Source organism: Recurvomyces mirabilis, assembly GCF_035927965.1.
Source record: "Recurvomyces mirabilis strain CCFEE 5264 chromosome Unknown scaffold_6, whole genome shotgun sequence".
Taxonomy (NCBI): domain Eukaryota; kingdom Fungi; phylum Ascomycota; class Dothideomycetes; order Mycosphaerellales; family Teratosphaeriaceae; genus Recurvomyces; species Recurvomyces mirabilis.
Genome location: NW_027041940.1, coordinates 326,919 through 341,600, shown reverse-complemented (window position 1 = coordinate 341,600; position 14,682 = coordinate 326,919). Strand labels below are relative to the sequence as shown.

General features: G+C 53.5%; 4 protein-coding genes across 4 annotated transcripts; 1 reads left to right on the top strand and 3 right to left on the bottom strand.

Moving 5' to 3' along the window:
• Window positions 1-382: 382 nt before the first annotated feature.
• LTS14_002912 (uncharacterized protein) lies at window positions 383-2,359 on the top strand (the record flags this gene model as incomplete). The annotated part of the gene is made up of 1 exon (XM_064835617.1): window positions 383-2,359. One exon carries the CDS (start codon window positions 383-385, stop codon window positions 2,357-2,359), a length of 1,977 nt encoding a protein of 658 aa, XP_064696667.1.
• A 748-nt stretch (window positions 2,360-3,107) lies between these two features.
• On the bottom strand, window positions 3,108-4,765 carry LTS14_002911 (uncharacterized protein; the record flags this gene model as incomplete). Its single annotated transcript, XM_064835616.1, has 4 exons — window positions 3,108-3,334; window positions 3,388-3,776; window positions 3,834-4,437; window positions 4,498-4,765. 4 exons carry the CDS (start codon window positions 4,763-4,765, stop codon window positions 3,108-3,110), a joined length of 1,488 nt encoding a protein of 495 aa, XP_064696666.1.
• Window positions 4,766-5,551: 786 nt separating this feature from the next.
• On the bottom strand, window positions 5,552-6,815 carry kes1 (Oxysterol-binding protein 4; the record flags this gene model as incomplete). Its single annotated transcript, XM_064835615.1, has 2 exons — window positions 5,552-6,694; window positions 6,744-6,815. The coding sequence occupies 2 exons, from the start codon at window positions 6,813-6,815 to the stop codon at window positions 5,552-5,554; spliced, it is 1,215 nt and encodes a 404-aa protein (XP_064696665.1).
• A 744-nt stretch (window positions 6,816-7,559) lies between these two features.
• On the bottom strand, window positions 7,560-14,369 carry CDC39 (CCR4-NOT core subunit cdc39; the record flags this gene model as incomplete). The annotated part of the gene is made up of 2 exons (XM_064835614.1): window positions 7,560-13,513; window positions 13,574-14,369. 2 exons carry the CDS (start codon window positions 14,367-14,369, stop codon window positions 7,560-7,562), a joined length of 6,750 nt encoding a protein of 2,249 aa, XP_064696664.1.
• Window positions 14,370-14,682: the final 313 nt, after the last annotated feature.

Below are 14,682 nucleotides of genomic sequence, written 5' to 3'. Positions count from 1 at the left end.
CCAATGGCAATCGGAGTACCGACTCGAGCAATGCTCACTGGGCGCGTAACAGGCCGGCGCTTACAGGGCCGCATGCATGGACAGGTCAGGCACACCTCCTCCGCCCTATACAAGGCCTTCGGTGGGCAGACCCATTCGCTGCTATATCAATCGTCGCGCTGAATAAAGCGTGATGGTGTACGGCACGTCGCGATGCCGTCAAGGTTAAAATGTAAGCTATTGAAAAGATACAGATCCGGCAAGCGATGTGCCTGGAATGTCTCACCCTAGGTATATAGCAGTCACCATATGCGCTGTTATAGAATCTGTCAGGCTGCTTACGGATTGCACATCATATTCCACTATCCTTTCTTCGTAGCATTTCTTGCCTTGGTCTGGTACCATGGCGACTTCCATTCCTTTGCAGCTATTTCCCTCGACCGCAACTCATCCACCACCACGAACTACCAGCCTGAGGAACAGGCCGCAGCCGGTCTGCGTACAGCCGAAAGAAGGAGAGCTGAAAGGCCTCGCCTTGCAAATCACGACCAGCCCGAAGACATCGCCACGCATCCACCCTTCAGCAAACACGTTCAAGCACTCACTCTTTTGCGAGCCTCCGACCTCGCCTGACTTCGTAAAACGGACCAGTCCGTTCTTGCCTCAACGTCGGCATGCTCGCCGATCCTTGACCAGGCCAGCATCTCTGATGGGACGAAGTCCAGATTCGTTCCAGATCACCACTGACTTGCAACATCTCAATGAGCAAGACGAGCTCCGACCTTTACCGGTCAACGTCGATTTCGGTGGTGGTAGCAAGGTACACCGCAGTCCTTCGAAGCGCCTTAGGCAATCGCCCGTCCTCGATAGCCCTACGCCCTCAATTACTCAAGCAACCGAGCACCTTGTGACGGATGGTGACCAGCTCTCACCTTTGCCCGAGAAGACAAGGTTCTTGCCCGCCTCTCCAAGATCGTCCGAGTTCCCGACATCACGGCAAGGCTCGTCAGATCTATCGCAGCTCAACAGATCGACAGATCAGAAGACCAGCAGCACAACTCATGGCTCCCCGCCGTTTCCAGAGAACAGGTCCATCTTTCCGCAGTACGACTCAGCTAAACCCTTGGTCCAGCAGAACTATTATCCCACAGACCGAGCTTATGCTCAAGCCTTACCAAGCGACAAGATTAGCAAGTTCGGCAACCCTGTCGAGCGACCACTTGTTCAGCGCTTCGACTCTGCTGTGAATCTGGTCAATGGGTATGAGCATATACCATATGCCGATAATAGCGATGTACTGTCGCTCAACAAGGCATCAGATGGCCACTTCCCAGTCGCTGGCAGGAAAGTGCAGATTCGCTTGTACCAGCCAAGCAGTCAAGGTACTTCTCTGGTCGTGGGTCTTGCAGCAGACCAGCCGATCTTCTCGTTGGTCAAGGCGAGTCCAATATCTCCATCGCAGAAAGGACAAGACGTGAGGTGTTGGGCTGTGGAGAGGCTCAATCCGACAACGAACATTCCCCAGACAGTGACCCAGCTCGCTGTCGACTGTACCACGACTCCAGAAACCAAGTGTGATGCTCACATCACGACTATTTTCCCGCAAGTGGCGGCCTACCAAGCTGTACAGAGCGCTGCGAACTCACCAGAGGCTATGGCTATTGCAACCTTTGACCCGGCGGCCACATCTCCAGAAGCTGCACGGCTCGCACAAGCTGCCATCGCCTTTGCACAGCAAAGATATGGTTGCAACCTCACGCGTACTACAAGGAAGAGGGACAGCTTGGGCGCAGTCATCGCGTCTTACAATCTAGACCATCCCGTGCTTGGCACAATGGTCATTACCGTCACCAAGTCTTACAAGTCCGCTACCTCACGCGAGCCACGTGCCAAGATCGGCATACATCATCCTTCTGCAACACCAGCCGCCATAGCCGCAGAGAACTTAGTTCTCGCCTTCCTCGACTTCGCACGCGATACCTGTGTATTGGACCTACCTGCTCTTCTCGCATTGGACAGCGCCTATATGGTCGACACGGCGATCAGTGCCTTGTTCGCCGTCGCCGCGATCGAGAACACCATGGTACAAACAGAAGCCATCACGTTCGCACCACCACCAAAATCACCCTACGCGGCGAATGACAAGGCAAGCAAGAAAGCTCTGGCAAAAGCCAAGAAGTCTTCACGATGGTCGAAGCGTTCGTCTCGTGTCATTGACAGCGTGTCGAAAGAGTTGGTTGGTCAGCCAGCAGATGTCGGCAAGCCAGTACAAGGTGCTGTTGCAGTCATAGGTTTCGGACTGAAAGCTGCGATCTACATGCTCGAAGCTGGTGTCAAGGTTGGGGTTAAGGTTGTCAATCATTTAGCCAGTAGCAGATAGTCCGATACCCTAGTTGCGTGTCTATGTACATATTGTCGAGATCACAGCAGCCAAGAACGTATCCGTTTGAATGTAGGAACTAGAACCGATAGTCCATCCCGAGCATGCGGCCATTCGCGCAAAACTCACTCATGGGCCGAGCAACTTGCAGAAGCTCTCCACCACTGCGAGCTCCACCTCCATCCGGCTGAGTGGTTTTCGCCCGACGAGACCCTTCTCTTTGTCTCCCCCACGCCACCGCAGAATTGCCTCAATCCGTGCTGATAAAGAGCTTCGACGCCCGCAGCGACAGCTTCACTTTAGCACATCAGACAAAGATATCACAACACTCGACGATCACAGCACACTTCAACTCTCACCGACAACTTTCCCACACCACAAAACCTCAAATCAACAACTCAAGCATCACAATGGGTGGCTGCGGTAACGCCTCTTGCTCCTGCGCGGACTGCGGTTGCCAGCCAGGTAGCTGCACTTGCAACAAGAAGTGAATGGTATGTCGCCCATCGTGTCCCGAGCCCTGCTTCTCCTCTTGCTGATAGAATCAATAGATCTACGCCGGGACATCCTGATGGAAAACCTCCTAGCAGACGAGCGATGATGTGATTACGAACACTGTGGTGAGGATTATGAAGGCAGACTGTGATGACGTGGAGTTCGTGTAACTATTTGTTCTTGCGACCTTCGTTTCAATCATATCTCGGCATAACTACAAAAAGGGGCTTTGCAACTCTCCAAGACCATATTCTTACCATATGTACCGATGCTTCTCATGCCTTCCACTCTCCCTCGCTACAGAGGTATCCTCAAACTCTTCGACTTCTGGCATGCCCTCCTTGGCCATCTTCTTGTTCTCATGGATGAGCCACAAACTCAGGCAGCATGCCAGAACAGCCACGAGCAAGCAGAAGGCTGCTGAGATCCACATGCCTTTGCGGAAGAAAGGCTTCTCCGAGTCTGGGAAGACGTTTGTACCTGCGTTCGTTGTCAATCTCCTTGTCATGCCTGTGCCTGTGAAGGGAGCTTACCGAGTAACGGACCACATTGTCCGAGCGTAGCGAGGACTGCATACCCGCCTGCGCGCTTACTTTCTGTTGCGTGGATATTGGCTGTCCAAGCCAGTAGTAGAGCCACGGCTGCGAAGATCTGTACAGCCATAAAGATTGCAAAGTACCTCACGCCGGTTTTCGTGGCTGTGGCGAGAATGAGGAAGCCGATGGCACCGATTATCCCAGACAGAGCAACGAACGGGCCTCTCATCTTGAGACGATCTGATAGGAAGCAGACCCCGATGATGTAGAAGAAGCATAGAAGGTATGGTGGTGCCGAGAGTCCATTGGACTGTGCCTTGTCCCATTTACCCAAGTAGGAGATGATCGTTGGCACGAACAGAGGAAGTGATGCGTACGATACGTTGCTAAGGTCGTGGTCAGTGTCTGGCCCGTCTCATACTGCAAATCTGCACTAAGCTTACCAGCCGAAGTACATCATACCAGGAATCCAGGACTTTGGATCGCGGATACCCTCGAGTACTTCCTTGAATCGCAGGCCTTGTTCCTTGCCAACATCAATACGCTGATTCCTGGCCACGAAGTGCAGTGCCACCTGCTTCTCACGTTCGTTTAAGAACCGTGCTTGCAGGATACCGTCGGGAAGGAAGAACCATACGATGACCGCAAAGCAGCAGGTCGGCAGTCCCTCGATCAAGAACAGAATCTTCCAGGGCGCGAGCGACCCTTTGATCTGCGTAATACCGTAGGCAAGCACGCCACCGTAGGCATTAGCCATAGCAGCTCCAGAAATAAAAACGCCGTGTCTGAAGCCAACTTTGTCCCGAGGGTAGAAGAAGCTGAGATATAGTGGGACGCCGGGCCCAAATGCTGCTTCTGCGATAGCGAGGAAGAAGCGGCAGGTCATCAAGCCTCCCCAAGACTTTGCAGCAGCTTGGATCGTGGCAACGAAGCCCCAGAGGAGGACAACCGAAGCACACCAGATATGAGGCTTGAACTGCTTCCAGCCCATCTGCGTCCACTGGAAGAGAATGTAGGAGATGTAGAAGATTGTTCCGAGCCAGGCGTCTGTTCAAAGATCATTGTTAGTGTCGGAGTCCAATGGCGGGCAGATACTTCATCACTTACACCTTTCGCCAGCAATGTCAATATCCTTCTGCAGACCGGCCAGACGGGCATTGCCCAAATTGCTGCGATCGAGCACAGCGAGGGAATACAGGACGAACACCAATGGCAACAGTCTGCGATCGAGCTTCCGAATAACCTTGGCTTCCTCATCCGGCGTTGGGTGCTCGAAATGCTGCGCGGCGACGATAGCAGCCTTCTCAGGTCCCAGCTTCTCGACCTGCGTGGCCATTTCCTGCTCGACGGACGTCTGCTTCTCGTAGTCGGCCATGTTGGATGTCGCGTGAGATGTCAGCCAACACAACGCACGATACCTCGCGCGCGAGAGAGAAGGTGGGAAGAAGCAGGACAAGACGATAGTCAAGCAGCACGAATGCAGATCAGCTCCGGATGACACTCGCGTGCGCCCACATGCCTTGCATCCGTTACATCCAGCCGGCATACGACGGCGGTGGGAACGCTGATCGCAACCGTAAGCAGATTTTAGATTACTTGGTCTTGAGGTCGCAGTGGCCGATCTCCGTATAACTCCACACAATGCACGGGCGAAATGAAGGTGTGGCAGTGGGGAGAAGATGGGGTTGCAGAAAGAGTGGAGAGGCCAAACGGCGGCATTGCGGAAGTGCTCGAATTCCAACATGTCGTGGTGGATCTTGTCCGCAGTGTTCAACCATGAATTCGTGTCAGAAGAGTCGAGGCCTCGTATAACTTCGAGTTGTCGATATGATCACCTGCTGCTTGTAGAAAGTGTCGTTCATTGTGCCTGAGCTTGGTTATATTGGCAATAGTAAGATGTGCTTGTCTGACATAGCGCACGAAAAGGAGGGTTATACCACTCTTAGTAGGGACGTATATGGAAAGGACATCGTGCCATTGTGGCAGTATGGTCATACCCTCCAGTATTGGTCATTGCTCATCTCTTCCATCCGTTCGTTTGTCATCTCAGGTGCAGCTCGCTACTCCCGCTTGTCACTCATGTGAGCCCAGACGCCGTTCCTCGCTCGTGCAACTGTCATGGATGTTACCCGACCCAGTCCTTCTCAGACCCGACTCTCCGTCAATTCCACCCATTCTTCAGCTGCTCACTAAGCGCACTGAAGGGAGGTTTCGCATTCCTCGCCTTCTCTTGGTCGAAGATCCAGATACCGTTCGTCTGGTCGGTTTCCAGACTGCCATAAGGCACCTCCCGGATCAGCTTCTCGATCTCCGGCAACTTCGCGGCCTGAGTGAAGAACCTTCTCTCCCATTGTCTTTTCTCCGAAGCCTCTCTCTTCCTCAGCGCACGCTGATGCTCCTCAATCACTGTCTTCTCGCCGGACGTCTGATTCAGATCGCCCTTCAGAATGGCATCAGCGACCCTCTTCCATGCCCGTCTTGACTCGAGAGGATCTTGCTCTTCAATCGGCGCGACCTTGAGAGGTGTCTTAGGTTCCTTTTTTGCGTCGTAAGTGTCAACAGTGCTCTTTTTCGCATCCTTAATGGTAAACTTGTCCGTCCATGAGCCCTCGGCAGTGTAGATCACAGCATGCTTGTCCTTCTCCTTGCCATGCGGGTACATAATCGCGCTCAAGCTGTTTTTGCTGCCAGATACCCATCCCTTTCCACTGTAGTCTATCCGCGAGGTGAAGCCATTTGACCCGACAATGTAGCTGCTCTTGTTAAGCTCGACGTATGGCGAGCCAGTGATCAGACCTTCGATGTGCAGAGACGGCAGCGTAATGACGTAGTCCTCGTTGTATTTGTCGAGATGGAGCACGGCATGACCGACTTGTTTGACGTTGATGGTGCGGCTGAAGCTGGCCTTTTGCGCATTGTAGCCTTGAAGTCTGACGCCGTGCTTGTTGTTCCAGATGCTGTAGGCCGTGACGGGTGGATGATGCGAGACCTGTTCGCTGACAAGCTGTGTCTCGCCTTCTGCGTCTTCCCACTTGCCCAAGAATAGCTCGCCGAGGAATGGGTTGAGCGGCTTCTTCTCGCTTCCGAGCTTCTCATTTCGGCTGGCGTACTGCTGCTTCAATGTGCTCAGGAACCACTTCAGTACCAGCATTGCCCGCTTCTGTGGATCTGGCTCGTTCGCGGGTGCAACAAGGAGTCGAGGCATTTCTGCCCAGTACGCCGAGAACTCGGTCAGCGAGGTCGTCGATAGGATGAATGCAGGCGCGGTCATCGACGCCAAGTCTCCGTTAAAGGTGGCAATCGACTGGGCGAATATCAGCGACAGTTCGTGAGTAATGGGGAAGACTACTGACCTTCAAGAACGAACTCCATGATCCCTTGCTTTGCGCAGGCACCGCAGCGCCCTCCTGCTCTGCGCCGCTCATGTTGCGTGGTACGATGCTGTGTATTGGTGAAGACCAATCTGTTGTGGAAGAATTCTTGAACACTGTCGAGGATACTTTATTTCTGCCAAGAGGTGTCAAATGTCACTGGGTAGGTAAGCAGGTCGTGATTCTCAGGAAAAGTAGATATGGTGCGAAGGATGATAAAATACTATATCACGCATGCTTCTGTTTATCCAGGACACGGAAACCCCACCATCATAAAGCGCCGCTCTCCAGCTTTTTATACGTCATCGTTCATGCGTCACGTTCCTTGTGGCGCTCGGAGTCACGTGCTCACACATCCGTACTAAATGAGACTCGGAGCATGCAGCCTCAGAGCACATTTTACGATTGCCAACCCACTCATATCTGAGCCAAAGACATCCATGAATAGAGATACATTACGCACTACTCTACATACAACATCTCATGCTACGAGGACATAAGACAACCCTCCCAAACCCCATCGCTTCTAATGATCGAAGACGCCGATCCCAATGCATGCATAGAGTACAAACCGTGCTTTCGTGATCCTGCCTTGCTCCTCGCTCTGAAAATCTCAGAGGCTCCCTAGAAGCGACGCCATCTCCCTCGCTCGCTTCTGACAAACCCTTCTTGTCCGAAAGAATGGTGTTGTCATCGTATCGAAGGGCAATGAACAACACGAATACACCTTTCTTTCATTGTAGTTCTCTGACGCCTTGTTGGAAATCCTCCTCCACTGGTCTCCCACCTCTCTCTCTCCTACATCATGGAGCCACCAATAGGACTCCTACCCATGCGTGCAGGCTCAGAGCTTTGCAGAAGGCTATTCAACATCTGCGAGATCTGAGTCGCAGCCTTCGTGGCAGGAAGATCCCAGATATTGATATTCGGGTTCTTGAGCAGTTCCAGCATCATGACAATGACTCCCCATGGATGTGGACGCGGTGCCATCAGACGCTCTTCAACTATCAGCAATACTTGCTCCTGCACTTCGCTAGAGGCAATGGTGATCATATGCTGCAGAGCGGTGAAGAAGTAATGCGTATGCGCGTTGACGTAGCGAACTTGATTGACCATGGCCATGGCGACCAGGTGGCGAGCTGTTGGCCGGCTTTCGCGCAGTAGAAGTCGCTCTAGCAGGCGCGCTGTGGGTGCAGCAGAGGAGAAAACGTTCGATGCTGAGGTGGCGTGTACCCCTATGTATAGCACCAAGGCATTCGTTAAGAGTGCGTTCACTGAGCCGTCGGCCGGCGACAGCGCGTTAGCGATCAAGGCGAAGTCTTCTTCGAGACTGTCACTGCTAGTGCAGATACGCTCGGCAACGTCTTTGATTCCAGCCTGCTCCAGTACTTCGCCGATATTGTTTGCTACCAGAGGCGCCTGCCGAACCTGATCCAGTCTGTTGATCTTCAGTCCTTGCTGGAAAGGGTCAGGCTGCTCAAGCGATCTGGGCACAGCGCTATTGATGAGATTGTTGAGCTGCACACACCCTCGGGGGACTTTGCTATTGAGATAATAATGCCTCTCGATCAAGAACTCAGGAAAGTCATGGTGTAGCATCAGGAGAATGCGATTGACGCCACGGTAGAAATCCTGAACCACGATAGGAGTGACTCCAGGCGCGCCAAAGAGTGCGTCCAGATTGTCGAGGGCAGTGCAAAGCAAGTGCATATACGTGTCCCAGCTGCCATCGTTTCGTCCTGCCGGAGCCAGAAGGGCTGGAACCAGTAGTCGGTGGCCGAGTAGTGCAATCCAATATTGCAGGAAGCTGCTGAAGTACCTTGGCTGCAGACCCTCCAATGCATGGCCGAAGCTTCGTGACATGTGCTGAAGCTTCTGCGCATCAACATGTTGTCTTGCTTCGTGGATCTCACACAGCAACGTTGACAGAAAGCGGAAGTAGACTCGCCCATTCCATTGCTCGCGCTGCTTGACTTGGTGATCGTTCATGATCAGGACAGTCAGATGCAGGATTGTGCTAAGTGATGTCGACTTGCTGCCTTGTACCTCGTCATCACCCGAGACCTGATACACGGCAATGAAAGCGATCAATCTCGCAAGCGCGTCGATGTGCTCATAGGCAGTCTCCTGAGTGGGAAACCCTCTGCCAGCTGCGCGCTCGAACGTCGCACACGACATCTCGAGGCAAGCTCGCAGAAACTCGAGCGAGTCCTCCGGCTCGGAGGTGATGTGCCTTTCATATAGCTGCCGCACGAAAGCCAGGTAGGTGTGCAGCGGCAGTGCCTTACGCTGAAGTCTGACCCACTCCTCAAAAGTGTACTCAAATTGGTCACGCTTGTCACCTTGTGGCGGACTGGGCATGCCATTCGTCTGGTTGATAGGCACGTACAGTCTCGCCATGACCTTGCGAAGAGCGTCATTGTCGGGCTCAGTTGCGAGCCATTGTCCAAGTGCGTCGAAAGAGTAAGCAAAGTCGGCGCGCATAGCGGATGCATGCTCTCCCAGGATGATCTCATCAAAGAGGCCAAGTAAGAATGGCAGCACAGACGGACGTTTTGCTCTGATCGCCTTTTGTGCCTGGACGTCTATAGTTGACACATCGATAGTTCCCTGTGCTAGGAGCACGACCGTAGCATCAATGTTGTAGACCTTGTCATCCTCGGTATTAACGAGAAATTGCTGCAAACGATGGCCTGCAGGAACCGACAGAGTGTTGAGCTCGTGCAAGACACGCGCCACGACTTCGTATTCCAGTCGCTTCTGACACTCGCTGTAGAGCATCACAATACAACGCTCGGCCGCGGCAGTGGCAACACTCTCCCTCTGAGCCAATGGCTGCATCTGGAATAGGCCGAGGATCTGCTGGAAAATCCGTCGAATGGGTCCGTCACCACTGATTTCAGCAACATGCTCTTCAGGAGCTTCGCGGCATACCTGCAGAATCTCCTCAAGCAGGTCCATAGACTGCTGCCAAGCAATGGTAGGGTCCAGGAAACCGTTGACCTGCCCGTGGCCGGGGGGTGGTTGCATCGGCAAGCGCTGCTGTTGGGGCGTCGGTCGAGGAATGGCGGGAGCCTCGGCAGGGGTCGGCATGCTCGGTAGGTAACCATCACCTAACACGTCCGGCAGCTGACCACGAGCATCCTGGGACATGCTGCTAGCATGGGCTGTAGGCGTGATGCGAGCTTGGCGGCCGAACTCTTCGTAGAGACCAAGTTGCTGCCTGTTGAGCCCGCTCGCATTCCCTCCCTGTGGATCCTGCTTGAAGGGCTCAGGAATGAGCTGCGCCCAACGACTGACAGGTGGGTTGTTGAAGGGTTCATTCGGTCGCCGCTCATTATGCCTCTTCCGTTCCTCAATAGCAGTCGCAAGTTGTGCATCGATCTCAGCTAGACTGTGGTCTTCCGCAGCAGTCTCAACGAGACTGCAAACCGTCTCGATGTTGTCATTGACAAACATAAGGATCTGACCTTCAGGCAAAGGCTCCTGGATGTTACGGCCGGCCGAGATACGGATGTTATTGGTAATACTCATCCGTAGTGGTTCCTTACACGTCACCAGGGCGAGGCTGCCAGACAGTGCTTTGACGACAGTATAAGCAGAGCTCTTGAGTTTCTCGATATCAGCCTCGGTTGCAAAGTCCTTCTGGATAAGCTCAGACGTCGAGATCGCAGCGATGGTAACAGAGCGCTCGACGACGGGTGCGATGATCTCGTAAATAGCCTGTTGAGCAGCTGAAATGAAGATCTCTCGTAGCTGAGGCTGCGTGACAGTGCCAGCGGCTGTCGGGATATGCAGCATACTCCTCAAATCCGGCAGCGCCTGGACAACGGCATCTGGCGAGAAGCGCTCGTTCGGTGGACGCTTCGACAAGCCCATGATGTGCATATCACCAAACCCATCTTGTCCACCATCCTGGACATACGGCTGCAAAGGATTATTCTCCGGCATCGGTCGTCCAGCGCGCACGATTTCGGTCTCTGGAATCAGCTTGATATCCATCCCTAGATCCTTGCACAGGACTTCGATCTCGAATTTAAGGTTGAGCTTGAGGTCGAAGTGATGGTATAGCTCGCTCAGCATACCGAGCAACTCCATGAGCCACGGGTTCGGTGTTCTGAAGACTTTCGATGTTCTAGAGTGCCACAGCGCCTTGCATGTGAACGGAATGGCGACGAGCAGTCGTTGTGTCTCGTTACCCTCGATGAGCAGATCCCGGAAGGAGAGGTTGCGGTGTAAGATAGGCTGGTCGCGGGCGAGGGTCAGAGCCCCAAGCCAGCCACCAAGATTCTTCAGGCTGTTACGCTCGTTGGCATGCTCCATAGTGCTAGGTGCATTCAGCATCTTCGCACAGCTGACGTAGGTCTCCCTCAGCACTTCTGACCACAACACTTTACGATCGAAGGTCTCCAGAAGCTGTAAATACAGTGCCTGGAAGTTCGGCTGCGACTTTGCCAGTTCTTCGACTAGATAATGCGCGAACCATTGGTGATGTCGCTCCTCTAGCTTGTCCAGATCACGAAACTTCTCCTCCAGGTTCCTAGCCGAGACATTGTTCAAAGCGAACATCACACCATCAGACACGTCTTCGTTCGGCTCCTCGTACAAGTCTCCCCTGAAAGGTGGATCCGGCCTGATCGCGGAGAAAGGTGGTGTTGGCGAGTCAACCGGAAATTCATCGTCCAGCGTGCCGTTAGTGATGCCATTGACTGCGTCTCCATTCATACCGGTGCCATCTTGCTGCAGATCTCGTAGAGTATTCTGCGCAGCTTGAAAAGCTGGAGTATTCTGCAGCGACTCGATTCGCAAGATGCGCTCAGCCAAATGCGGCCACTCTTTGAGTCTGCCAAGCAAGTGTATCATTGCCTGTAAGCCAAAGCGGTACATAGAGTCGTCCGGTCCGCACTCAGCTACAGCTTCGAAGATCATGTAGATGGCCGCTTGCTCGGCAATGTTTGACAGCACGTTGTACGATACTAGTCCACCAAACAATACCGCGGTCGTGGCGAGCGCCTCGTTCGGATACTCCCCGAAACAATTGTACTCGTCGAATAAACCTTGAAGCATTGCCGCGAACAAGTCCTGTTTATTGGGATCATCCGAGGCCTTGAATGCCTTGAGCTCCTTCACGATATCATCCGGTGTGGCCTCGCCACCATACATTTTCTTGTAGCGCTCTTGCATCTCTGCATCTGCTTCGTTCGGCACTCCATGTCCGCTCTCGCACTGTCGTTCCAAAAGTGCATCGCGCTGCAGATCATCGCCATAATTAAACAGTCGTGGATAGGTCTGCAGGCATTGTCGGTAGAGCGGTCCCAGTTCCTCGTCACCGATCAAGGTTTCGAGCAACATGAGTAGAGCGTACACTGTCTTCAACGCGAGCGGGACCGTGGTTCTTTGTGCGCCATCCTTCTGCACCTTGGTCTCGTCTTCCACCTTCGATCCGATGAAATCGTGGACAGCGCGCCCCAACTCCATCGCGCCCAGTGTCTGCACCAATGGATGTGCCCACTCCAGCAAATCGCAACGGCCCTTGCTATGGGCATAAGCTGCCAAATCGACGCCGAACGTGCTTTGAATCGTCAGCAGCAAGTCCAGCCATCCGTGCTCAACAGCATGCTCGAATATTAACGCGATGATAGGTCCGTTCTGCTGGTAAAAGTCCACAAGTCTTTGTGCCACCCACGATCGATCATGCAGCCACAACGAATGCATGACAAATTCATAGTTTGGATGATGCTTCAACACGAACGGGTAAAAGAGCTGTTTCAGAGCCTGATCCTGCAAAGGCGCCCATGGCTTCGGCACGGCAGACGCCGCGCATAGGAAAATGGTCATGTTTGGATTGATAATCGTCTCCGGTATTCCTAGCATCTGTGCGTCGTTGTAAGCGTCCTGGGAGCGAAAGATCATCACGAAAAGGGCCTCTGTCGCATCGCGGGACACTAGTGGATGCCTGACAGCCTCTGCTGCATAGGCCTTGATGTTATCCGGAGCGTCCGCGTAGTCTTCCATGGTGAATGCGCGTCTGAATCGAGGTATCCTCTCCACGTCAAGCTCATCTGGCGTAGTCGACAGAAACGCCGTGACAAAGCTCAATTGCGTTTGCTGGTATTGCCATGGTCCACCCCACAACTGCTGGATATCAAAATTGGCGTATTCCGCAGTCAAAGGGACAAGAGCGTTGTACAGTCCCAAGAACTGCTTCTTGCCTACTCGCAATCCCTCTCTGTCGAAGCCTTGCACCACATCTGTCCAATCGATCTTTGATCCGGCCTTGTGGTGTCTCAGTGCTTCCACGAATATGCCGGCGTCGAATGCGTCTCCACCCTGTGCCGTGAGCATGTAGAATAGAGCATTCGCGACCTGCATATATGATATGTCCCTGTTCTCAACACCTGCTAGCATCTCTTTACATGCTTCGACCGAGGAAGTGCTTCTCGGGCCAATCCTCTGCACGACCCGAGCAAGTCTACTCTCGGGGATCTCCAGCAATGTCGTCAAGTATAGCACAGCTTCTACTGCATTCGGGATTCTCGCGTTGAGCTTCTGATACCGCATTTTGATTGCAATGACAATGTCCTCCCTCTGTCGATCGCCAAAGTCTCGTGGTGGATTTTGATTGATGCGCTCGATGATGGAAGCCAGAACTTCGGGTGCGACTGCATCTTGTACGCCGCCGTTATGGTCGAGCTGCGGATTAGCCAGAGATGGGAGGAAGGACTGCCAAAGGTCGCCAAGAATCGAGTCCGCTGTTAAGAACACGAATTAGCCAAGAATTAGTTTTTGTCGCGGACAATGTCCTTGCTTACTTTTCGCACGGAGCATATTGTCTGTCGTGGTCCTGCATGCTAGCACAAGCGCTAATCTCGCCGTAGGATCCAGGTGGAAGTGGTCAGTGAAAGCCACGAGATCAATGTCGAGATCGCCCGCATCTAATGCCGCAGCAATCTTCTCTGCCTGCGCAGCATCCGTCGAGACCTTATGTACCTCCTGCTCAAGCAACCTATGTGATTCGGGATTTGATGGTCCGCTGCCAGGTCTTGACTGGTGTGGAAAGACCTGTGACCAGCTGCTGCTTAGCAGCCGTCTAAAGTATGTTTCAAACAGCTCCATGCCGTTTTCATCGAGGAGCCGGCGTATTTTCTCTGCTTGTGTGTCGTAGTTGCTCTCCTTGAGCGTGCTCAGCAGGATGTTGAGCTGAGTCACTAGCAGGCTGGTCAGGTGTCCTGTGGAGGCACCGCTGATGGAGGATGTCGGTGAGCCAAGGGTGGAGTGGGAGAGTGAGGGTGAATGTCGGATGAGGCGAGATGTGCTGTTGCCAGGCCCACTCGCTCCTGATAAGCTCGCAATGGAGGTCGCGATTCGCGGACTGCCTGTGCCCGCGCGTGAGCGCTGCCCGGGAAGAAAGTTACCAGTCGCGTGATAGGCAGACGCGGGCGGCGAGTGAATTGAATATGAGCTGGAGGTAGATGAGTGCCGGCTGAAGGCGTTGCGCGGCGGCCTGCTTTCGCTACTACCTCCCAATCCCAGCTGCTCTCGTGCTCTCGTCGTTGTGGGGTCAAAGGAGGGTTCTTGGTGTGCGGAGGTCGGGGATCGATGTGTCATTCGGACATTGGGAATACTCTCCGCGGATCTTGCGGCGGGAGTGTAAGGAGTTGGTGGATGTTTGCTAGCTGTTGTTGCGTCGCACCTGCGGCATGATACTGTTCAAGATGCACTCTACCCGGACGGTCAAGATGGAGGCCCTTGGCACTGCAGCAAGCCGGCATTCGGATCGGCGCGAGGTGCGGTAGAGTCTAGCTGCAAGGCACTCAAAGCTAGGTGATCCTTGAACGAACTCCCATCAATCTTTAGCAATAATGAGCTTCACTTTGTCTCATTGGCGACAACTGCGCGAGATTCCTATACTGATCGGGAC